Source organism: Sebastes fasciatus, chromosome 2 (assembly GCF_043250625.1).
Source record: "Sebastes fasciatus isolate fSebFas1 chromosome 2, fSebFas1.pri, whole genome shotgun sequence".
Lineage (NCBI taxonomy): Eukaryota > Metazoa > Chordata > Actinopteri > Perciformes > Sebastidae > Sebastes > Sebastes fasciatus.
In genome coordinates, this window is record NC_133796.1 from 8,688,955 (window position 1) to 8,714,772 (window position 25,818).

A 25,818-nucleotide genomic window follows, 5' to 3' on the forward strand; every position below is an offset into this window, starting at 1 on the left:
CTTTTCATTAATAAAACAGCCTATAATAAAAGTTGTCATGTCATTGCGGTTGAATGCACTTATTGTAAGTCGCTTTGGATAAAAGCGTCAGCTAAATAAATGTGATGTAATGGAACCTGGCACATTATCAAATTAAACCATGAACACTAAAGAGGAGCTCACATGAGAAGCTGTGACAACCTTGTTTAATATTTGGTCAATTCTGGGTGAGTGAGGCCAGCAGTATACCACAAACAAAATGAAATCTTAGCAGCTTTGTGATCAAAGATCAACTAGAATTACCGCCTTGAGGTTGTATGCCTCCGCCAACCAGTCAAGCTGCAGTTTACATCTATGTCTGTCCAAAATGTCATCACTTCATCATTTTATCCTTTTAGACATTTGCCTGAAATTGTCATAATTAGCATATGAATTCTTGAGTTATGGCCAATAATGTGTTTTGTGAGGTGACCTTTGATCAACAAATTCTAATCAGTTCATCATTAAGCTTGGACGTTTGTGCCAAATTTGAAGAAATTCCCTCCACGGACATCCTGAGACATCACGTTCACAAGAATGGGACAAAGGTGAGGTCACAGTGAACTTGACCAGCCACGCCTGTCTCCGGCACGGAGGCATAAAAACACAATTATGATCTACACGTTAGTAGAGCTGACAATGTGAAGGACAGTCAACTGTGATTCCATTTACCTCCGTAGAGATACACTCGCTCTAATAGGACTTTGTTATGATGAATGTGCGAATGGTGTCCGCTCCCACAGCGACTATCAAGCTCCTCCATCTAGCATGGATGCCCTTGATGAAACAGGCATTTACAGCGCCATATTCAAGAGCCAAATTCTATTTCATTTGGAGTATACAGCCAGCCTCGTTGCAGTGGGACATAAGAGCCTCTGTGATGGTTAATGGAGAGAAAGCAAACACTGATGACAAGCTCCTGTGACTCTGCTAGCTCGGCCAAACTCATGACTGTGTGAGTGGTAGCCACCTTATTAGACTAAACTTGGTGGTTTAACCAGAATTCTAGCAAGATGCTAAGATACTAGCCTGCTACTGCATTACACCACTTGTTACCAGTACTGGTCAAATCACTGTGAGAAGTTAGATTTAACTTTTTAAGACCTATTTGATGGCAAAACTTGGGACTAGCATTAGTTTTACACCAAAAAATGCCTGAATAATGCTGAGTACAGTCGGTACTGACTGTCTTTAAAGGTTTTCACATATTTTCTAAAATGTATCTGACACATTTACTGATTATTTTTATTATTTTATTTAGCCCTACCAGGATATTACACACTTACCTTTTGTCTCTATTTCAATTTACTTATTTAAATAAGGTAATGAAAGAGTAGAAATGAAAGACTTTTTGAAATCTTAAAAAGCCTGGTTGGTTGGTTGGTTGGTCAGTTGGTTGGTTGGTTGGTTGGTTGGTTGGTTGATTGGTTGGTTATGAGTAAACACAAAGTAGTATTGGCTGACCCTCACACAGCTCTCAAGCTTGCCAGCTAACCGGGAGTAAACATGCAGAGTCTTCCGTCGGTCTCTGCCTGAACATTACCTGTTTCCCATGCACCAGTATTGTGGTGATGTGAGGAGCTATAGAGCTGGCGAACTTCTTGATAATGGCAGCAGCGTGGCGCACTGCCAGCCTACGGTTCAACCAGATTAAAGTGGCGACATGAGACAAGTGAGGACAACAAACGGGGACACAACAGGTGTAGAGACAAGACATTTGGTTAACGGGAACCCAACTACAAAAAAACACGGGGCAAAACAGTGTTCAAACATAAATTCCTTCCATCATTGGTCCTGAATGCATCTTTAGAGTTTATGTCTTCAGATCTGTACATGTTTGGTAACCCTCTTTATAATTTGACTCCATAATGACTGGACTAATGGCAATGTAAGCTCCACAAATGAAAATAATAGATTGCAAACAGTGGATGCACTGCAAGTGTTTGTGTATGTGTGTGAGAGAATATCAGACCAAAGCTTTCTGCTGCCAGCTCTTCTGTAGATTCTCTCCAATTCATCCATCAGGTTCTCTGGAATCACAAATGTGTTTGTGTTAAAGACATTAAAAACACATTATAAAGACAAATACAGTCATATCCAAATGTATCCTCCATCCTCTGTGAATTAGAACTGCCATTACTACACAATCAACAGCATCCTGAAGACTTCCGAATGTCTGATGGTGAGGTAAAGCGGCTGTGGACGGGAGCAGCAGAAAAACGTATTTTAGCCACCTAAAGAAAATCAATATCAGTTTAAGTGTACGCTATACTTAGAATATTTGTATTGCTTTACCTTGCTATCATACAGCCCTTTCTGACGGGGAACAGAGGCAGTTATATCTCTATCTTCAAGGCCACCAGACTCCATTCACAAAACCAGTAATTTTACCTCGCTGAACACGGGAGTCGCTGATCTACCGCTGCCTCAATCGGTTAGTTTGTTTATGTTATTGTGTGACATGCAGAAACCTACTTGAGGTCATGCGGGAAAAGGTTTTTTGGAAGGGCTTGGGAAAATAGCATTTCAAACTAAGACATTCCTAGACCTAAATTTGAATGTTCGGATTTGAATACATAAGTAAAACCACTGTGAAGCTACAAAATGATACAAAAACCTATAAAAAAAATGGACCTCCCCGTTAATGAGGAAACTCTAAATAGCTGCTGTTGTTTCAGTACAACTTGTGACGAGTTCTTTAAGTTGCTCACCAACTCACAGTGTGTGTTTAGCTTACCATCTTTGGCAAGGAAGTCTGGTCCTTCTCTCCTAACAAGGACGCATGCAAGCTGAGCCTGACTGGCCAAGCAGTCGCAGTCCTGGGCAATGACAAACAGAGAAATAGGCAGATGAGCCGGGTTACACACACAAACACAATAGACTTAAACAAGCACAAATACATTTATTGCACACAGCTGCAATATAATCTGCTCACAGTAAGCACTAACAAGCCGAATTGGAACTACTATTGTTAGACCAAATTGTTTTTCTGCAATCCTGCAATTGTGGTAATAATGGATAAGTTTTAAAAGTATTGCCTCATTTAAATTTGATAGCAGCCTTAATTTGCCTAAAATATGGAAAAGAAAGCATCTTTAAGCATGTCAGAGGATGATTGGGGTAAATTATTTATTGCTTGTTGAGATAAAATAAAGTGGTTATTATGTTTCAATATGGCCACTAACCTGCTTAATTAATTAAAAAAAAACAGACTTAATGACAAGAAACGACTTTGTTCATTGCAAAAGAAATCACACAACAAAGTCTTTTCAGACTTTTAATCTGACTTCTATTCTGAATTCCTCAAAGAGCCAACAAATCACAACGGCAGAAGGCGTGGGTTGAGGTTTGGATTTTTGCAAACATGGATGAAAAATTCTAACCTGACCCCCCCAGACGGTTTGTTACACAGAACCATCTGAGAAGTCGTCATTGGAAACTGTTCAGAAAAGTGCCGGCTCTTTGAAAACATACTTGTCAGGTGATTGGATGAACCATCTGTCAATCAAACTCTTGCCGAAGCCAGTCGGGAGAAGAGCGAAAACATCTTTTCCATCAATTAAAGCCTTCAGCGCCGTTCCTTGCTCTTCTTTCAGTGAAGAAATACTCTCCAGGTCTGATATAACTGATGCAGCATCTACGCTAACCTCGCCAGGAGCCGTTGTTATTCAGAACGAACAGTCGCCTCTGTGTCATCTCACACACATAAACCACGCCTATTGCTGCCAGTAACTTCTCGCAGGGCGCTGATTGGTCCGTGCTCTGGCTTGCTGGACACAAATGCATTACTTGAAGCCTGACAAGATGGATTTTTCGTGTGATATGTTATCCTCTTGATCTTGTGACATTGCAAAAATCCAGCTGCCTTGGAAGGTAAGAAAAATTCAGGCACAGAGCCAGATTGACAAGCTGTTAATTGTGAGCAAATTTGGACAGATGGTACCCAAAACCAGGACTTGAGGAAAAATGTTTGAACATATTTATAAGATGTTATCATGGAGCAGGAACCAGGTGGCCAAGTGAGTCTTGGCAAGAGTGGGATATGTCAATGAGTCAACAGGAGGGGAACAATGAGGGCACTGAGTTTATCTTTCACACAAATAATGAGGCAAACCTTTCACCATTCTCAGGGGAGGAGGCAGGTGGACTAAGTTGGAAGTGGATTTGAGTGTTGTTTACCCGTACTGAAAACAAACCTGAGGTTGTGTTGATTAATTACAATATGTTGAAGTAATATGAAGGTATGGATGTTTCTGTTTTTCTGGCAGGACATGGCTGCATGTTTGACTGGAAGCATTTGTCTCCCCAGTTTAGATTGGCTGTGGTCCTTACCGCAGCTGGCTGCCACTGTTTACCTGGGGATGGCTGCAGACAGTCAAGTGTCTCCTCTAATAAGCATGGAGTTGCCAGACGCTTGTTTTCACCTGCCACTCTTGACTGCATGATTCATCACCAGCTTACCATGCAAACACTGCCAACTACTGTATGTATTTATTGTAATGTATTATAAGTACACTGCCAAGCCGCGGGAACACTGCCCAACATTTTACACACAGAAGTATTTCTTACTGCTTCTGCCAGGCTTAGTTAAGGAAGTGGTGATAAATATAACAGCAACGAACTAAATACGGTTAAAAATGTAAAACAGCAAAAGTTACACCGTGCAACTTTTATAGTTGTTGTTGTTGGAACCGTTGCTTCCTTAATTCATGCGCTCAATATATAATATAATATATAATGCTCACAGAGTACTATAGTTCTGCTGTGGATGAAACTTGGATTTTTTATGTATTTACTTTAATTTGTTTTTACTCCTTCTGTTTACATAAACCTATTCAAATGTTGAAACTTTAGAGTGTATAAGGGTATAGAACATTATGATAAAAGTCTATGATGGCCATTCCCATGCTCTATTATGTCTCATAAGTTGTTGCAGCAATTTTTGGGTTGATACCATTTGTTTCACAGATTTGGTGCTAAATTTAACCATTTATTTTTTACCACTCGAGAATTGATAAAAAATGATCAATAATCAATCAAATATACCACATTAAGACACCAAGACCTTGAGGAACACCATAGTAAAAAAACATGCTGTGATTTGGGATCAAAAACTTTTGACACTTTGAGATTTCTGTAAGAATTGCATTATTCAGCAATTGGATGGCGAGCACTTCTGTTGTGTAAACTTCTCAGAAACACCCTTATTGTCAATCTACCTAGGAAAGCCATCCATCCTCTGAATGCTCTAGGTCTCTAGTTTGTGGCTGTAAAGTTTCAAAAGGCTGTGATTATCCTAGAGGTCACTACAGGTAATTTTATACAGTAAGGTCAAGTTTAAAAAAATGGTCTCACTATATGAAATGGCTACTATGGGGACTAACATCATACAGTTGGGCTCATTGAATCCACAAGAGTCTCAGCTTTACAGTGATACCTAATTTATACCCTAATTTATTAGGGAACTCAGTATGCAGAAATTTTAAAATACACCATTTTTAGAATAGGCAAGAATAACAGTGGGCAATAATAGTGGGCATGTCTGTAAAGGGGAGACTCGTGGGGACCTCTTGAGGTTAGAGGTCAAGGGACCTCAAATGGCAGTTATATATTTGTGGGCCCTTTTCCCCTTGAAGCCGATCAACTCACGTGGAACTTCTTGATGATCTCATTGGTGGGCTTCTGCAGCCATTCCTCCACATTGATCTCTGGCTGCTGCTCCAGGTCTGAGAGGTTGGGTGTGCTCGTCTGTCTCTTCACCTTGGAGTGCTTCGGCAGCTCCAGCTCCTCGAAGCTCTTAAACTCGGGGATCCTATGCACACAAACACACACACTATCTGTATGCAGACAGTTGATCCATATGCAGTTGTTGTAATGATGTTTATATAATTTGAAACATTGCACAACTGAAGCAACAAACAAAACGCTGCTGGCATCACTGATTTATTGATCCTGATGATTTAAAATCAAGTCAGTTATACTGCAGTTTAACTACAAAATAATCAACACATTGTATACATATCAGATCTGAAACACTAATGAGTTGTTCTACTTTTCCTGGAAATCCTTGATGAGCTTTTTGAAATATCCTACCAGCAAAACCAACTGACCTCTGACCTTATCAAGCACAAAGACTAGAAGGTGTTCTTACTCTGCCTCGTTGACACGCAGGAAATCCAGCTGCTCCACCACTGCTCCAGATATCAGGGTCTAAAAGGTTAATGATGGAAAAAAAGAACACATTTAATGCTAACTATATACAACAGATTGCACAGTAATATAGGAGGGAGATGTAGGAGGGAATCATACTCTAAACTAAAAGCACATCCAGGAGCACAAACATCCAGGAGGTGAGAAAACACAGCTGTATAAATCCCAGAGAGGAGGTTTGTCGGGGGAGTCAGCATACAAAACAACTGTTTGAACAATGCACTTCATAACAAAGAACAATTGGAGTAGTAAGGTGTGAACTCAGTTCACCGTTTCAAACTGTACAAATGTGTACGGGAGCGGTAACAAGTGAGTGTCTAACGCGGTTAAAAGTAAAAAGTTTGAGTGTCTTAAAAGCGCAGCAGTGTGGGAGCAAAGAGTGCAGTTCAATGCGACCTGCTCCTGTGGTCTAAATGTGATATTAGCCATTCCAACTGAAGTCAACTCCAAAACAAAAATAAGAGGCGTAGGAGAGGAGCAATCCTGCTCCCCATAACAATGAGGTGATGAAGAGGAGAAGTGTTTCAAAGCTGTAAGAGTTAGCTGTGAAGTGAATAGCAAATAGGCGAAAGCAAGGAAGAACTTTAGAGAGAAAAAAGGATCGTATGAGGAGGAAGTCTCTGCTGAACTCCACAGACACAGTGGGAGAGAAGTTAGGGCTGGAAAACCTGTCGTAAGTTACTAATTTAAATATAATATATTCCAGTTCTACCATGGCCTTATTTTCTTTGCTTGATTGTGTTCAAAATCCTGCAACTAAAACTAACACAGTCTGGCATGAAAACTAATAATGATCTGCAGTAAACTGTTTGTGGCTTATTGTAAATTCATGAACGCTGCTGTGAATATTCCAGTGAGTTAAACGTCTTCACATACAGTATGACATGAAGAAGGCATCCAGCAAAATAAATGAGGTTTGAGCAATGCTACAATGGATCAAATGGACTAAATATGATTGTTCTCTCACAATAGATATGTGCAAGTTTGTTCAAACCTGCAGTAACTGATTTTTGACCACTTGGGGGCAGCAAAAACAAGCTGTACATACGACGCTGACATATTATTACCTTTTAAGTGGCTATGGGGAACTCGTTAGCAAACGTTTGCTTATTTAGCATATACATCGAAAATATTGGCATTTGTTTAGTCTTGTTTGTGTCCATCTGATGGACGTGAGTCTAATATTCACTCTCCTTTTAGCTCTGTTTTTGGTCTCCACCAACTCCTGAAGGAAATTTATGGCTCTTTAGATGCTAAATGCTTCACTACGTTCTCCAGATGGTCGATAACTTTGTCTGTCTGCCTTTTGGTGCTGAGCAGGCGGCAACCTCCGGGTCTGAAAAATGGAGCCAGTGCGGAAGTGCCTTAAACTTGCATTCTTTCTAATAGCCAGCAGGGGGCGAATAAGTCAGATTGAAAATGAGCCTACTTCTCACTTGATTTATTACCTCAGTAAACATTGTAAACATGAGTTTATGTTCTCAATCGCTAGTTTCAAGTCTTCTTCAATACAGCATGATGTTCATTTATTAAATTATGGTCCCAATTAGAGTCAAATAGACCATAAAGCAGGGGATGCTTTAGGGTGTGGCTACCTTGTGATTGACAGGTCGCTACTGCGGCGTTGTGTTTTTCATTCATGAAAGATAATTGTAACATTTTGGTCGCCTAAAAAGGTCTTATACAGCGTTTGATTGTTCTTAGCTTTATCCTCTCGTGTTAATTCTGGTTGCAAAAACCAAAATGGCGACAGCCAAAATGCCGAACTCGAGGCTTCAAAACGGCAGTCCACAATCAAATGGGTGACATCACGGTGATTACGTCCACTGCCTATATACAGTCTATGGTGCTGAACAGGTAGTGTACAGTGGGCTTTTAGAGCTTTTTATTGAAAACAGCTGCCTGTTGCGGCTGGATATGAGGTGGATGAGACGGTAAGACTGAGCTAAACCGTAAAATTACGGGCGGTAAAACCAAAACAGTGAGCTAAAAGATGCCCAAATGCTCCGTAGAGCTGAGGGGAACTGCAGTCGGGTGATAATTCTCTGTTTTCGACACTATGAACGACACCTTTCAAAGAACACGTCATTGTTAATATCAAAATATTGATTACAGCAGCTTTAAATAAATTTGGTGTTGTGTTTTCATGACACTTCCACTGATTTGGAGAGCGATGGTCCTGATGAAGCTAAATGAAGAGAACAGCTGAACAGTCATGGATGCAATATCTAGCAAATAAGTCCAATTATAATGTTTTGTTGTAGATGTGATCCATCATTCATTTACAGTCACCCTTTACTCCCACCTTGCACCCTGGAACCTGTCTGACCCTTTCTCAGTAATACTGCTGAACTAAGTAGGCCGGTATCATAGCCTCTGTGATCTAATCTATAAAATTCACCATTTAATTTGTTGTTTTCCCATAAAGTCATTCCAATGTATTCTTTGCAAGCCACAAAAAGCTTCACCCCAGTAGTTTCCATCTCCTTTAAACCGTCCAGGCTCAGTTCAGTTCCACCTTTCCCACCCTCCCAAATTGAATCAGACAGACCAAGGTCAAAAAACACAGATAAACACGGCTACTGCTACTGAAATAAGGAGGGAATCAGATTAAGGGCTGGGTAACTTTTTGCTTTTTTCCCCCCCAGATGAAATATCTGTAATATTAAGCCATTGTTTATTTCAGAGACGGCTGTAATATCCGTTGTGACTGAGCCAACAGGAGAGAGCAAGAGGTATGTTGCCCCTTTTATGAAAACTAGGGATGTCAATCGATTAAAATATTTAATCGAGATTAATCGCATGATTGTCCATAGTTAATGACGAGTAATCGCACATTATTTATCAGTTCAAAATGTACTTTGAAGGGAGATTTTTCAGGTATTTAATATTCTTATCAAAATGGGAGTGGGCAAATATTCTTGCTTTATGTAAATGTATATATTTATTATTGGAAATCAAAAACAATGACAAATATTTTCCAGAAACCCTCACAGGTACTGCATTTAGCATAAAACAATATGCTCAAATCATAACACGGCAAACTGCAGCCCAACAGGCAACAACAGCTGTCAGTGTGTCAGTGTGCTGACTTGACTATGACTTGCCCCAAACTGCGTGTGATTATCATAAAGTGGGCATGTCTGTAAAGGAGAGACTCGTGGGTACCCATAGAACCCATTTTCATTCACATATCTTGAAGTCAGAGGTCAAGGGACCCCTTTGAAAATGGCCATGAAAATTTAGCGTAAGTTTGGAGTGTTATTTAGTTTTTTTAGTTTCATATGATGCCAGTACTGTATCTTCACTCTACTTTTAAAACTGAGCCCGCTACAACCTAAAAATCGCAAGTTGTGTTAATGACATTATTAGTGGCGTTAAAACAAATATGCGTTAACGCGTTATTATCGCATTAACTTTGACAGCCCTAATGAAAACAATAACTGTCACATTGATTCAGTAATCCACTTGTATTAGGACCTAACACCACTGATCCTCCCAATAAAATGTATGATTGATCAGTGAAATGTTTAACTGAGCCCTGCTTTGTTCATGATAGAACAAAGAAAGATCCTGGCTGTGGTTATGAAATATACATTAAAGATATTGGACACATAAGCAAAAACCACTGTCTGTGTGTAATTTTGATGGCCAAAGATATAATATATTAAATCATGTTTTTTTTTTCAAATTGCTGTTAAAAATAAATTGATTAAAATCCAATTCACTGGTGGAAAAGAAGTGTTTAAGGATTTACTGAGCTGGTAAATTTGGCACGATAATACATGCGCCTCCCCGGGAAATCTGTCCCTCCTGAGCAGGTGTTTTCAGCTGCTGGGCAATTACTAAAGCGAACTAACAGTGCTACTCTGATCACACAGCTAAGGGAAATAAAATCAGTAAAACTGAAGTCTGCCTTTGAGAGATCAGTGTAATCTATTTCATGTTTACTTGTTAACAGATACGGATACTTTTTGCTGGTACAAAAAAGTTAGACTTGGCTTAGACCCATGATGTTCAGTCTTATTATGTCCTGAAAATTGTGCAGCATTATTTGCTATATGTAATATTTTTTAACGTGTCTAACCATTTGTTGAATAAAGAGTCTGATTATAAGGCATTATTTTATTATAATTTGAATAATGTTTATTTTATTGCTCAAATGCTTAATTCACTTCGATTTTGTGGCAATTATGGGCGCCACGCTAGTATTAAAAAAAATGCTGTTATTATGGAAAAAACACACTTGTTGTAGTGTCATTACGGCCGGCTCTAGACCTTAAGTGCCCTTTTTTGGATTTGGAGCCTCTATATTGTTTTTTTTTTTCCTCCTCCTGTTTTCTCTGTTTCCTTCCTTGCGCACCTGAAGGCTTGGACCTTTTCATTATGAAGAAACAAAATGTGAAAACACTAGATATCTGCGCCTCTTCTGTCCGTCTAGCCATCTTACGTCCTGACCCGTACTCGTAAACCCCATGTGCGCACAACCACAGTGTGACGTTCAAGTGCAGCCGGGCAGATGAAAAAAGTGTGAGAAAGAGAGTTACAGGAGTGAAAAGTGTATGTATGTATGTATTTCTTTCTTTCTTTCTTTCTTTCTGGGGAGTGACCAGCTCCTCCAGAAGGTGGTGCCCTAGGCGACCGCCTTATGCCTTAAGCGCGCCCTTGTCATTTCTTTGATTAACTAACTATTGATCGTTAACACGTCCAATAATCCACAGAGTAAATTCCTTTAAATTTGCATCCCTAAAATAAACAGTGATTAAGAATTACCATATGAAAGAATCAATAGAAAAGTCAATTTCAACTCCACAAACCTGAAGTCTGTCGACGTGAACTTTGACCCCTCCGATGCTGCCTTTCTTGAACGAGGCCAGCATGTCCAGGACTGGGTTGAAGCGGCTCCCCCTGGTGAGAAACAGGTTAGAATGAGTTTTCCTGCAGTGCACAGCAGACTGAATCTGTCCCATTCTGAGTCAAAACATCTCTGTTAACTATTATATACCTATCACATGTATTAAACATATCATCAAATCATCACTGCTGAAATTTATCTCAATAAATCAGCACATTTCACCCAGACCTCCACTGCTTTATTCGGCCTGCTGTCGCCTTCCATACAGGTCATCATCCCGATCAATAGCAAACTAATGACTATTGAGTTGCTTCTTTGAGAGCGCATTGACTCATTCCAGATACTGCGGTGTGGCTGTTTAAAGCGCTTGTAGCACATTTAACATATATGGCTTTTTGGATAATGGTCAATATTGCTGTAATCAGCCCACCAGTCAGGCTAGAGTGATACAAATGAGGAACATTATCACCCATTCAGCACGCAAATACAGTTGCACCTTGCTGCTATAAAGATAAATAGTACACATGGGAAAGCAGAGAAGGGAGAGCGGGAGGGAGAGACAAAAATTGGATTATAAAAATGAACCAAACCACATTGTGACTGTCAAGGCATTTAGTTGTGAGCTTGAGCCAGCATCAGACAGAAAAAAGAGAGATAGAGGGTGATGTGTGGGGAGATAAGAAGAGGAGGAATGCTGTAAGGAAGCTATCAGAGGACAGGACATCAAAATAAAGATAAAAGAGCTGTTATGGGGTATGTATATTACTTGATGTTATCCTCGCGGATGAGAACCAGGAAGAGAGGACGTCCCTGCATCTTCCAGCACTGTTTGATGAACTGCAGGGCGTTCTGCACACACACACACACAGACAGACACCATGTCAGACTGGCATGGGCATGGTGCCGCTTCAAAGATTTCAGCTTTCACTGTTTCTGAGCAGGAACTGGATCAGTGCCAAGTTCAATCTCCTCAACTGTCAAACTGATTGTAAAGTTCTGTTTTAGCTTCTGTCTCTTTGAGCCCCCCCCTCCTGAAAAAGTTCAGTCTGCTCTGATTGGTTTGCGAGAATAATATGGTGCACCTTTGCAAAGGTAGTTCTCAAGCTGTGGGCAGTATATTCTAATGAGCCTGCACGTGACATAGGAAGGGGAGCCAAATCTGAATTGCTTGTTGAATCCCATGTTTTCTGATCTAGGCAGCCCACAAAAAAACTGACTGGGTTGTCTTATTTCATAGTTTGTGGGTTGGCAGACACTTCAGATAACAAAAAGTATGTGAACAAGCTTTGAAGAATTGAGTTTTTCATGATATGTCCCCTTTAATACGTGTACAATTATGAGATTATCTTCATAAATGAACGCATGAGTTGTTCTCTTGCAGCTATAATAATACAAACTCTACCAAAATCTTTTTTTTTTGGTTTAATCTAGAAAGATAAAATACAGTAGTGTTAGAAAAATACAAGGGTTATATAAGGACAGCATGAGCCTCTTTCACCATATGTTACAGCAAGTTTAAAACTGCACCCAGGTTAGATACCCGCCATATGGTTCCATGCTGGAATGGAAAGTCATTAGAAAATGTCACATCTACTGTTTTATATCTATGGTTTATATATTGTAGATTTGTGATCTTTCAAAGACTTAAACTTGCTTTATAATGAAAATCTCACTTTTTACAATATGGGACCTTTATGTTCTTCAAGCACATAATAAGCTGTGGGAGTCGTGACGACGGTGTTCTCCATGAGTGTGACCCTGACTTACCTTGATGTCATCAATCAGCAGCATAACATCTTGGGACAAGTAAAAGTCACTTAGATCAAACACTATTGGGTAGCACACCACCGTCTTGCCCAGGATACGATAAATCTGTGAGGAGAGACGAACACACACATGCACACACACACTATTGCATTAGAAGACGGATGGCTCCCAAGTAGCCACGTATACATTATTCTGGGCAGCATATAAAACAAGCCATCAATCCTGAGATAGAGGGGACACACACAAGCTACACACACACTCCTGATAACACACACATACAGTATATACACACACAACTGGTAAAAAGCCTCCTTTCACACATACAGATTGTCACACACACACACATTCGTACAGACACACTGATGATGATAACGCCCTCTGGCAGTGCGCCATCTTCTCTAGAAATGTTCCATTATAATACTGTCTTAGCGATGCGTTGGGAGCCATGATTCATTTGTTTGCCGATGTCTTTGTTTGAGAAAGCTGCTGTGGCTCAACTTATTTGGTGACCTTCATTTGGGAGAAACTGCAAACAACATCAGCAACACACATTAGCACACACACACACACAAACTGTGCAAACACGCGCTTCCACAGCCACAATAATATGCACACACACGGACACACACACGGCTGACAGCTTAGCTTATTAAAAGACTAAGCTAAATCTATTCAGCATTCACCGATGCATACTGTAAGTCTGACGAAGAGAAAAAACAACAACTCTTGGAATTGAATATTTTCTGTCTCTGTGTTCAGTTGGAGCTCTGGGAAATGTATGCAGATCAACATGTGGGAGTGTGCGTTTAGTGGTCCATGACCTTTTGCAGTAGAGCAACATGGAAGTGAAAATATGTGTGCCGGTGTGGACAGGTGTGTGGATTTGTGTTTGCAAACCAACATACCTTGCAGGTCCCGATGCAGCCCACTGGCCTCTCTGGACGCCCACTCAACCCCAGCTTCTTATTGACAGCGAGGAAACGGTATGCCTGCAGAGAGACACAATCACACACAGACGTGAACAAATACCTTGTCGGCAAACATTCACACTGCACACGAACATACTGCTAATCTTTCTGATTTTTAGAGACAACCAAAATCTACATCTCGATCTGTACATTTCCCTGTGACATTACAAATATCATATTTGACTGGAAATGTCATGCCGTACAGTGCCAGTCCATATCGTGATAAAAGTCCATCATTCGTCTGTTCCACTGAGACGTTTCTGTTGTTGCAACTCCTAAACTGAAATTACCACCATATGGCAGAACCAGCTACTGATATTAGCTCTGTGTAAAGTTATGAGACGTGGCCGTAATGAAAGGTCCCCGTGCTGCCATCAGCAGCGTGCTTAGTGGACCGAGCACACCCATGGGCACCGGAGCTGATAACACGGCTGTACTGAGATGCAGAGGCCCATAAGAAGAGACACTGAGACCTAGCTGAGCCCTCGTTAGAATAAATACACGACGGCATGCTGTTTGATACTTTCCATATGAGCCACTCAGCATATTATGCGCTGCTACAAATGCCAAAGCCATCTTAAAAAATGAGTTGGTGGTAACTGACTCTTCACTTACTGTTACCTGTTGTGCTTTCCATTCTAGCACGACCCATATGCAGTTGACAACAGTGATAACAGTCACAGATCAACCACTCAAATTTTTAAATATTTGAAACAATGGCTACAATTACACGCAAAGGTTTTGTCGGCTGAAATGACATTTGAAGTCAACGCCAACTCCATGTGTTGGTTGAAATTGCTATCTCCAGCTGACATTTCATGTTTCCAGCTGACTTAAAGGGGATATGTCATGCTCATTTCCAGGTTCATACTTGTAGTTTGGGTTTCTACTAGAACATGTTATATGCTTTAATGTTAAAAAAAAAAAACTTTATTTTTCTCATACTGTCTGTCTGAATATACCTGTATTCACCCTCTGTCTGAAACGCTCCGTTTTAGCGCCTGTCTCTTTAAGAGCCCCTTCAGAAAAAGCCCAGTCTGCTCTGATTGGCTTGTGAGAAAAATATGGTGCACTTTTGCAAAGGTATAGTTCTCAAGCTGTGGGTATATTCTAATGAGCCTGCATACTGTATGACATAGGAAGGGGAGCCAAATCTGAATGGCTTGTTGAATCTCATGTTTTCTGATCAAGGCAGCCCACAAAAAACTGACGGAGTTGTCTTATTTCACCGTTTGTTGGTTGGTAGACACTCCAGATACCCAAATGGATGTGCACAAGCACTGAAAAAAGTGAGTTTTCCTGACATGTCCCCTTTAAAATAAAGAGGAATAAAGAAATCCAGTAGTATTGTTCTTGTACTGCAGGATGAAGCTAGTTAGCTGTAGTGTTATAGAACAGTGCCATATCTGCTAATGCTTACTATATAAGCTCAACAAAAAGAATAGGGGTTAGATTTATGCTTTATTGTTTGTATTTTTAAATAATATATTTAATTTCTGTAAGAGAGTAGGCTTTCTGAAGATGAGGACTAACCCATGTGTTTGGCTAAACGTACTGCTATCCGAGGTAATGAGTTTGGCTGCAGTGTAAATTTCTGCATTAGCATTGTGTTTTCCATGCAGAGGGATGTGCCATTACTTTCTCATCTGTTTCTTGTGAGTCACCAACTTTATAGAAGTGCAACGCTACAATAAATCACCGGAGTACACCTTCGACAGGTTAAAATATAAGTCTTTTTCTTGCTGTGGATTGGCCAGCAGTATATGACCTTGTTTCTTTATTTTGAGCTCGGGAGTAGGTGGCTTCTACCGGGTCGATGCATAATCTGTCCACACATATTATAATTCCATCCCCTCCGGCGCTACAGCAGAAATACTGCAGTTTAATCAAGTCAGAAGTCGTGTCTCAAGACTCAGGTGAAAGGTGAAAATACTGAGTCAAGTCAGTTCTCAAGGAAAAAGCAACTTGCATGAGCTGAAAAAGTGTTAACATCAGCAGAGGCTGGGAGAGAGTTTGATATTAATGCTCAGCTCCAACAGGGTTTGAGGATGAGGTCACACTTAATTAGTGGACTGCAATTCTGTGGTGGCAGTAAAGCTGGTAAAACGTATAACGCTCCAACAGGTTCAATTTAGATGTTTAGGGCTGATTCAGCTCAAACCCTAACACTAGCTCTTATCAACAACATTGTTTTACTTGAAGTCTTTTGCACTAAATGTGTTGTTAGTGATACTGGTACCCAGATAAAGCGCAAGAAAGATTTAAAGAGGACTTATTATGTCTTTGTGATTTTCCTCTTTCCTTTAAGCTGAGCATACACTGTACGATATTAGAAATGTTGTTGTGTAATTCCTGCTCGTACTGTAAGAGTAGATCGTTTGCAAAGTAAAGCCAAAGCCCACGATTTATGAAATATATATATTTAGAAAAAAAACACAGCCTGTCGGCTCCTGCGGGCCGTTCTGGCTGTTGACAGTTATCAATAAAGATTTGTTTGAAAGCTCCATGGCAGGTAAAGTTTGTTTGCTAGCAGAGGTCTGTACAAGTCACAACGCTAACAAGGCAGAAATTAGCTGATTACTGTAAAAAAAAAAAAGTAGAAAAAAGGCACTGAAGTGTTGGGGAATTGCTGAAATCAACTGAACGGAATCAACTGTGCAAGAGCCTGTGGACTGCTGACCAAAATTTCTGACATGTCAGAAATTCATCCGACTGCCCGACAGCCGGTCAAATCGGTTCTTGGTCCACCATGCACGCCGCATGGCAAAAGATGCCCGACGAAGCTGAAATTTGGTCCGACTCTAAAATGAGTCGTGTGGCTCAAAATTCGGGCCAGAAACAGGCTAAAATCGTACAGTGTATACACACTTTTAAAGTTTTTTGTGCATGTAAAAGGTCTGCAAAGTTACAAAGCCCAAAGTCTACGTCAAAGGGAGTTACTCTCCCCAAGAGGCACACTGCTCCTGAACTTCCTAAAACGCTTGAAGTCCCGCCTTTTCTTCCATAACGTGGTGATGTCACCGAGTAACACATTTGCATATTACCTACCTAGCGGCTTGTTTGGCGTGCCCTCAAACAAAGCTAGTTAGAGTGGAGCTGGAGTGGAGTCTGAAGAGTTTGGTTCAGTTGACCAGTCACAACATGGGTGGCCAGCTGACCAATCACAGCAGACTAAGCTTTTCGGGAAAGGGCGGAGCTCAAACAGAGCGTTTCAGACAGAGGGTGAAAAGAGGTGCTGCAGCACAGCCGGTTTGAGAAAAGTAAAGCATTTCTTGAACATTAAAACAAATAAACATGTTCTAGTAGAAACCCAAAATTCAAGTATGAACCTGAAAATTAGTATATTATGTCCTCTTTAATGGAAATCCTTGACTGTTTTCGTAATAATTGCGCAGTTGTTTCATCAAAGGGCTCCCCCAGACCGTCAAAACAAAGCAGTGGAAAAGGTCATGGCCTTCTCCCTCAGTCATCTCTGAAACACATTTAGAGATGGTAGCAAAGAGAATACAGGAGCTCCAGCCTATCAGTTTCCAGAGCATTTCTGTGGGGCTCCAGATAAAAGCCTCTTACCGCTGCGTCGCCTGCTGTCAAACGCACTGATTCAAAGATGCAAAGAGAAAGAAGATGGACATTGATTTCTGGGCTCTGCTTGCTCGGAGTGCAGTGGTGTGACACTCACCACAAGTTACTGTTTATATGTGTGTGTGTATGTTTGTGTGTGTATGTGAGCTGAAGCTTTGCACTGTTGTGTACGTGTGTGAATTCCATTTCTGATGTGTCTTACTGAGTGTGAAACCAGAGTGCTTATTCCCTTTGCGGCAGCCTATAAATTCTAAATTTAAATACCTCCCAATCTGTGCTATCATGAAACAGCATCAGTACACCCACACACTGATGTGGCACTGCAGGAAACCTGCCCATCAAGCCCTCCATGCCGCATTCTCCCGTCTCAAACCGGCCGCAATTCACAACGTCAACCAAAAGGTGGTGCTCTGCTACTCCAGTGTGCTTCCTCGCTGTTTTGACAAGGCTGAGCTGAACACAACATGAGGTGGCAAGGGGTTGGGCCAATTAGAAGAAATTAAACTAAAAGAGGAAAAAAAGTACAGTCTTTATATAAAAGAGAGAGAGAAATGTTAATTGAGGATTAAGTGGCATTGCAAATCAGTGCCCTAACAGGCAAAGGAGGAGACCTGGAGGAGAAAAGCCACAGGAGGGTGGAAGAACCTCTGCACCCAACACTTCCTGTGTGCAGAATACCAATGAAGAAGGACAACACGCAGGCAGCCTATCAAAGCATCCTTTCATTCCCTCGCATTTCCTCCACTGACCGCGGCACAAACAGAAAGACCGACAGGTGGGAGAGATACTAAAAGGCTGTATCTAAAAGCTGCATTTTACACTTCTGCAGTGGCTCCTATGTGTGAGAACTATTTACTGACAAACTCTGCAAAACTTTTAATTCGCCATAGGGACGATCATCAGTTTAACAGGAGCTCAGACAGGAGCAGGCTCCTGCCACATTTTTATCGCTGCTGGGTTGGTGCCCCAAATAGTGTAAATGTAACCGTTGGTGTCACAACATGTGCATAACAGATTTACTTTTACAGCAGTCGCTGTCATCCAGAGGGATTTAGCGTGCAGGTAGGGGTTCAGCAGCTCGCCACATGATACTGTACGTGCCTATTGAATCTGGGATTAAACCTTCTAGTTCTGGAACATTTTTCCTTATCCAGTGGGTCGCCACATAAAATATCTTTCAAGGATAGGGAAGTATTTTTTCACGTTTCTCTTAAAGCAATACTCACATCGTCGTATGTACATTGAAAGTCTTGTTGGTTGCTGTAATTGTTCTTCTTCCTGTGAATCCCTGACTTCTAGGTAAAGAGTCTAAACTTCAGGTGAAGCTGATGGCTTCTGCAGTCACTATTAGTCAAATCAAACTGGGTATCTTGCAAAGTCACAATCTTTTTAGTATAAAATTCCCTCAGACAGCATATCTCTGGCTGAGCTGTGGTGGAGGGATCGAATTACAAAGAAGGAATTTTGTACTAAAAAGCCTGTAACTTCGGCAGATACCAGCCTGATTGGATGAACTCTGCCTGCTAAAGCCACATATTGGCTTCTGCTGAACTTTAGTTTGCATTTTTGCACACAACAAAGACTGCAGATTTTGACCCTCAACTTTTGACCCCCACATCAGAAAGGGTTCTCCTCACAGCCAGTATGGAGAGGAGAAATAATTACAACAACCAATAACTCTTTAAATGTAAATGGGAAATTCTGGTTATTTGTCAAGCTGGGCCTTCTTCTCATTATGACTGTTGGTCATGATAACATTTTACGCAAGAACAACAGCCATAGGAGCAATGTACGGCTTTACAAATCATTTCCGTTTACAGAAAAAAAAGCTCAGCCAGATATTATCTCAAACACTTTGTGCCTGACCAAAACACAGTAAGTAAAGTCCCCAAGAAATCCCTGAAACTATCGTGAACTGCATTGCACTTCCTGTTCAACTTGTGTGTGCAATACTCGCCTGCGAATATTTTGCATCAAAACTATTCATACTGGTGTCGTGTTGAATACTGTTTCCCTGTCGATATGTGTTTCCCCCTACCTAAACCTGAACCAACCCTTATCTCTAACCCTAACCACTGAGAGGGGCACTATAGTTTTAACAGGAGGGAAACACTATTTGACAGGGGAACTGACTTCGACACTGACAGCAATGCAAATTTGAGACAGTTGCTACACTTTTTCAACAAAAGGTTTGATAGATTTGCGCAAGTAGAGGACCAACTTCTGGGATTCTATTGACTCAGAGAAGCGTCTGGCAGTCTGTCTGGGCTAAATTGTTGCAAAGACTAAACTACTGAAAGCTATTTTGGTTTCCTTTAGTGAAATGCAGTGAAATGTGCCCCTTGTAAAGAGTTACACAGTGTATATGTATAAGGCTTTTATTGTGAAAGGTTAGAATGGAAAAAATGGATCTTGTTTACACTGCCTTGGTCAAGATTGAAAGGAGTAATAAAGTTTGCCGTCTTGGTTTGGTTAGGACTACAGAGCCTTTATAGTGTACATACAGTATTGAATATGTCTGTTCCGCACAATATTATTGGTTGAAGCCTTAATTTGATGGTGCGAAAGCTCCAAAAAATCAACCTCATTCCAAAAGAAAATTATGTCGCTTTTTCGCCGCGTAATATTCACGTTCTGTGTGAAAGTATTCGTGACAAAAACAACAGTTCAAAAAAATTTATTGATGTGCAAATTATTTTTATGAAAAATAAATAAGAATAAGACCCAGGTGGAAAAATGCCGGAATTTCCTTTTAACATCTTTTAAGACTTGCTGTCTTTGTCCAGAGTGTCTCTTGAGGACCTCATTTGGAAGACTCCAGCTGTTGCTTGCACCTGCAACATGTGTGAGAGTCTTCAACAAACAAAATGTCGTCCACAAAGATCTCCACTTTGACTATCAGATATGAAACCGGGAGAGAAAAAAACAGCTGAAAGGAAGGCTATTTTTGGGCAGAGCAGTGATTTGCAAGGGGATAAGCTTTAGGCTGCGTGGGTGGGAATAACACATTGCAAAATGTAATTGCCACTTTCCCATCGTCAGGCAGCTGTTGTCAACACAATCAAACGGCTGCGAGGGACGAGGTGAGGTGAGCAAACGCAGCCCCCAGCACTGGAGATGGCGGTGACTCCGAGATAAACAGATTCTGTCGAGGAAGGAACGTCTGTCTGGGCTCGGGATTTAATATTCAGCACAGCTCCCCCTCTGACTCACGATCGCATATCCACCATCGGAGAGGCTGAGCAACACGCAGCAGAAAGAGGCAGAGGGGAGAGAGGAGGGAAAAAGTAACAGGTATATGACAGTTCAAAGGCAGGTGATGGACCTGGAGGGGAGCGTTGTTTGGACATTACGAGGGTGGGGCAGGATGTAGGGCCTAGAGGGGAGAGCGGGGTTAGAGAGGCGGATGTGACGGATATAACAGGAGAGGGACAGAAGGTAGAAAAGCCTGGAGTTAGAGGAACAGAGCCCGGAGAGATGACATGATCGGAGGATTGTTTGTTTATAGAGGGTGGCGTGGAGAATTGACACTATACATAACAGACATGACAGATGAGGGACCTAGTCTAGGCAGGAGACCAGGGTGTGAGTGACAGGTACGACAGAAGATGGGGAGATACTGGCAGACTTCAAACAACACACATGCAGATGAGGGACAGTATCTGGAGGAGAGAGGAGGGAGTGAGTGACGGATGTGATGGGAGTGAAACACAAGTTGGAAGCGAGGTAGTCGGTGGTGTCGCAGATATGACAGTACAAATGGTGTAATCTGCTGCAGATGACAGAAGCAGAGTGGACAGGATGGAAACAGCAGCTAGTGCTTGTTACTGACAAAATGTTCAATAGACTGTAAAGCCGTGTTTCCACCAAACGTTCCGGGGACTTTTAGTCCCTACTTTTCAAGGAACTAAAAGGTTCTTTCGGCTCACTGTTCTGCATTTCCACCACGATCTAAAGACCCACAAAGATTAGGCACATTATAACAAACACACTGGAAAAATATAAATGTGAGGCTTTGTCTCACTGTGACAATATTTACTGCTGCATAGTATTTACTGACGCACGTTGGATGTAATGAATGAAATGCAGAGGAGGAAAATGAAACTAAGAGCGTCTGTCTGCACAGTAAATCATCTGTTGAGAGTTTGATGGTTATTTATTTGTGCTTTGGAGCGTAACCGCCATGAAACCATCAGAAAATAACTCTTCTTTCTCTCATTCACAGCACCGCCACGCTGTCTCCCTCTTCTAATGTTATCGCTCGCCCTCACAATCTCTCTCTTGCTCTTTTTCTCTCTCTCTTTTTTGAAATGGATTGGAATGAGTTGGGATAGCAAAGCCAAACTTTACTTTCAATGTTATCAAAGAAAGAAAGATGTTCTTCCCGCATTCTGAAATGGACCTCAATCAATACTGGAGTACTTCCTTGTTTAGGAGTGAAGCGGGACCAGGAGTTGAAGCCGTTGAGGCAGCGGTGCTGTGTGAGTGTTTGACCAACCAGCGATGGTCATCCCTGCAAACCTCTTTTTTCGGGGGTAAAAAGGCCCCGTAAAATGTCCCCAGAACCTAATTTAGACTGGGCTGGACTTGCTGCCCGACGACCTATCCTAACCTAAACCATCCCGTGAGAGTTCTGCAACTTGGGGGTTACCTTTTAGACCCAACCCTGTGGCCACCACCCCTTTGTCGCTAAAAGTTACAGTTTAAATGATGGACGGATGTCATGAGCTTATGTAAGCACACGTCTTATTTAGTTTTACAGGAAGATAAGATGATTGGATTTTGATATAAAAAGAAATTGATTTTTTTTTGTAATTTTTTTCTTAGCATATTTTGTTAAATAGATGCACAATATGAATGGGATGTGATCTAAAAGGGTTAAATAATGATTTTTCATTTTATCTCGACACTCACGATGACCATGATGAGTGCAGTTTTATAAGAAAGCCAAGAGGTGAAGTGGAGAAAAGACTAAAGCTGAAGTGACTGATGAGCAACAAAGAGATTCATAAATAAAGTAGGAAGTGTTTGGCGAACAAATTATAGATAGGTTGTTTTTTGGCTTCTCTTTCATAGGTTGAGTAGGTATCACAATATGGACCCCTATTAGGCTCATTCAAAAACCATCCTGTGTTTTCAAAGATCCAAAAACAGCTGTTTCTCTTAATTCTTCACAGGTTTGAAAGTTACTGGGAATTCATCCAACTGCAGCTTTACAGCTCTTTTATATTCTCTTCAAAAGCCCCTTAATTCCAGCGACTCTCTCTGCTTGTTTTGACCTCCACGTATTCAAACGCAGCGGTGAAACAGTTGTTAAGGTAACGATGGAAGTGATTCAAATGAACCATTCTGAATATCTCTCTCATCTTTCATCTCTTACAGAGCTGCCTATACGCAGCCGTCTGAGAACAAATTTGGCCGCCGTTCAGCTCCCCGCGTCTGCAATTTTTCCAGAGTGACACAGCCGCGGCTCCACCATTACGCTGATCAATCAACATGAACAATCACTGTTCGACTGATCAATCAATTCAACCAATCTGCAGCCCTGCTGAGACTGATGGGACAATCAAGGAGAAAATCTTAAGAGCAGGAAATCTTGGACTGACGAGCAGATGGACTAACGGAGCCAAGTTCTGCTGTGATATTGACAGCAGCTAACTGCTGCAATGTAATCTGGCTGACTGTAAGATTGATTTGTGTAGTTGTGGTGGTGGTGGAGCCGCATCAATAGTCATTCACAGTTTCCTCCCCTTAAATTTCCATCCAATCGTTCAGAGTAAACAGGAATAACTAGGAATTTTCTTTTTACAGTTAAGGATAAGCCATTAAACCGAGCAACAAGGCACTGCAGCTAATCATACACGCCAACATTTCTGCAATCAGTGAAGTTTCCATTGAGCGTTGGTAAAACCCCTCCTTCGAACAGTGATTGTCTAATCATATCTGAGCAACCGTATCTAGGCACAGCAGGTCTGTCAAGCTCTGGAGTTCTCCATGTACTGAATGGTGCAAATGGGGTTGTATAATAGACTGTATATAAGAAGTGAATCAACGATGTGTGACCAACATGCGTTACCTTGACCAGTTCCTTCTGAGGCCAGATCTGGATGGGCTCCACCTGCTGGGGGGTCTGGGTCTGAATGCCATAGGTGTTCAAAAACACCTGGAGTCTACACAAACACACAAACAATGTAACAATTTATAATTTTAGGCATTTCACATGAAGACACATTTTCAGCACTGATGATTTCATACTCTTATACCAGTCCAAAACACACACACACACACACACACACACACACACACACACACACACACACACACACACACACACACACACACATTTAGTTCATTGTTTGTTACTTTATATTTCCTTGCTCCATAATTAAATATGCAGATTAGGGCTTTCAATCGATTAAAAGATTAAATCACAATTAATCGCATGATTGTCATAGCTAATCACGATTGATTGCAAATTAATCACACAATTTGTATCCGTTCAAAATGTACCTCAAATATACATTTGTCAAGTATTTAATACTCTTATCAACATGGGAGTGGGAAAATATCCTTGCTTTAAGCAAATGTATGTATATATTTATTATTAGAAATCAATTAACAACACAAAACAATGACAAATATTGTCCAGAAACCCTCACAGGTGCAGATTTAGCATAAAGAAATATGCTCAAATCATAACATGGCAAACTGCAGCCCAACAGACAACAACAGCTGTCAGTGTGTCAGTGTGCTGAATTGACTATGACTTGTCCCAAACTGCATGTGATTATCATAAAGTGGGCATGTCTGTAAAGGGGAGACTCATGGGTACCCTTAGAACCAATTTTCATTCACATATCTTGAGGTCAGAGGTCAAGGGACCGCTTGAACATGGCCATGACAGTTTTCCTCGCCAAAATTTAGTATGAGTTTGGAGCGTTATTTAGCCTCCTTGGCAACAAGCTAGTATGACATGGTTGGTACCAATGGATTACTTAGGTATTTTCTAGTTTCATATGATGCTGGTATCTTCACTCTAGCTTCAAAACTGAGCCCACACGGATAATTAAAAACCGCAAGTTGCATTAAAGAGTTAAAGAAGTGGTTGTGTTTTGAAATTAATTTGTGTCATTGCGTTATTATGCGTTAACTTTGACAGCCCTAACACAGATTTTAAACCCATCCATACTGATTTACCTTTTGTAAATCTGCAGCTTTATGACGCTGTTAGTCCTTGAAGCTGTAGCTGTGTCAATAGAAGGTTAATAAATCTATTTGTCTGGTGTTCTTGTAATTATAAAACTCATGTAAATCGGCTCTATTGTAAATCTTTATCTATAATGAAGCTATAGCTGTTATTGAACCGCAGTATTGGAGAGCGTAAGTGGACTGCAGTGAAGAAGATGGTGCGTTAGTCCTGATCGGGACTTGCCAGCCAGCGGCAGTAATTGAAGCTACAGGTTAACGAGCTTCTCTGAGTCGTTTGACCTTGTTTGACACGCGCACGCCCACGCTCTTACACGTGTATCCGAGCCTGCGTGCACACACACGAAACCACGCGCACAATGAGAAGAGTGACGGATGATGGCAGAGGTCAGACTGAGCTCCCGCTTTATGAGCTCACCACAATTACTTCACTGAAAGACCGGGCCTGCAACACATTAACACACGCACGCACGCATGCACGCACGCACGCACGCACGCACGCACGCACGCACGCACGCACGCACACACACACACACACACACACACACATTACCTCTGGCTCTCTGCTATCAGGGCCACGTGAATCACAACATCATTCTCTATGGGACCCTGTGAAAGAGACAGAGGACACAGAGGTTAACATCTCTGCTACATGTTGCATCAGTGGTTGGTACGGTGGTACATTAGTATGTGTGTTTTATGTCTTGAGAACATTTCTACTTTAGCAACACTGTGAATTAATGCAAACCTGCAACGTATGGATTACCAACGGTTAGATCCAAGTGCTCCTTCTGTTATTTCTCTGCACACATCACTTAGTTTTGCTTGGATTTTGTTTATTAGGTTTACATGTTAACTATTATGTACTACTTTTTTTGCTTTAAGAATGAATTTAATTCATTAATTTCCTTGCTTTTGGCAATGCTGTACATCTAACATCCATACCAATAAAGCAAACCGGAGAAGAATTGATGAGAGATAGAGAGAGAGAAGACGAGACAGTGGTTCAAATCAAAATTCAACTCACTCCCTTATAAAATGACAATAGCCTGCGTTATTGCCTCCTCTCTCACACAATTTAAATGAAAGTAAAACCCTGAATAACCAACAAAGGTTGATGAGAGACGCGGGAGCTCTCGGCTGGGAATTAAGAAGGACGAGGGAGATGTAAAAGGAAAGGAGGAGCGGAGATGGAGATGGAAACACGAGGCT

The 25,818-nt window shown here is 41.2% G+C and overlaps 1 protein-coding gene across 6 annotated transcripts in view; it reads right to left on the minus strand.

The window, feature by feature from the left end:
- phkb (phosphorylase kinase, beta) overlaps nucleotides 1–25,818 on the minus strand; it is a 115,363-nt gene that overhangs the window by 8,793 nt on the left and 80,752 nt on the right. For 5 of the 6 annotated variants that reach the window (XM_074660644.1, XM_074660633.1, XM_074660609.1 and 2 more), the window contains 10 exons: nucleotides 25,160–25,215; nucleotides 23,477–23,570; nucleotides 13,756–13,839; nucleotides 12,851–12,955; nucleotides 11,850–11,932; nucleotides 11,046–11,136; nucleotides 6,170–6,228; nucleotides 5,668–5,830; nucleotides 2,756–2,837; nucleotides 1,991–2,048 (listed from right to left, as the gene is read on the minus strand). In XM_074660644.1, the coding sequence (XP_074516745.1) occupies nucleotides 1,991–2,048; nucleotides 2,756–2,837; nucleotides 5,668–5,830; nucleotides 6,170–6,228; nucleotides 11,046–11,136; nucleotides 11,850–11,932; nucleotides 12,851–12,955; nucleotides 13,756–13,839; nucleotides 23,477–23,570; nucleotides 25,160–25,215 (875 nt within the window). Of the gene's footprint in view, nucleotides 1–1,561; nucleotides 1,653–1,990; nucleotides 2,049–2,755; nucleotides 2,838–5,667; nucleotides 5,831–6,169; nucleotides 6,229–11,045; nucleotides 11,137–11,849; nucleotides 11,933–12,850; nucleotides 12,956–13,755; nucleotides 13,840–23,476; nucleotides 23,571–25,159; nucleotides 25,216–25,818 lie in introns of all 6 variants that reach the window. The other variant, XM_074660616.1, reaches the window with a different exon arrangement.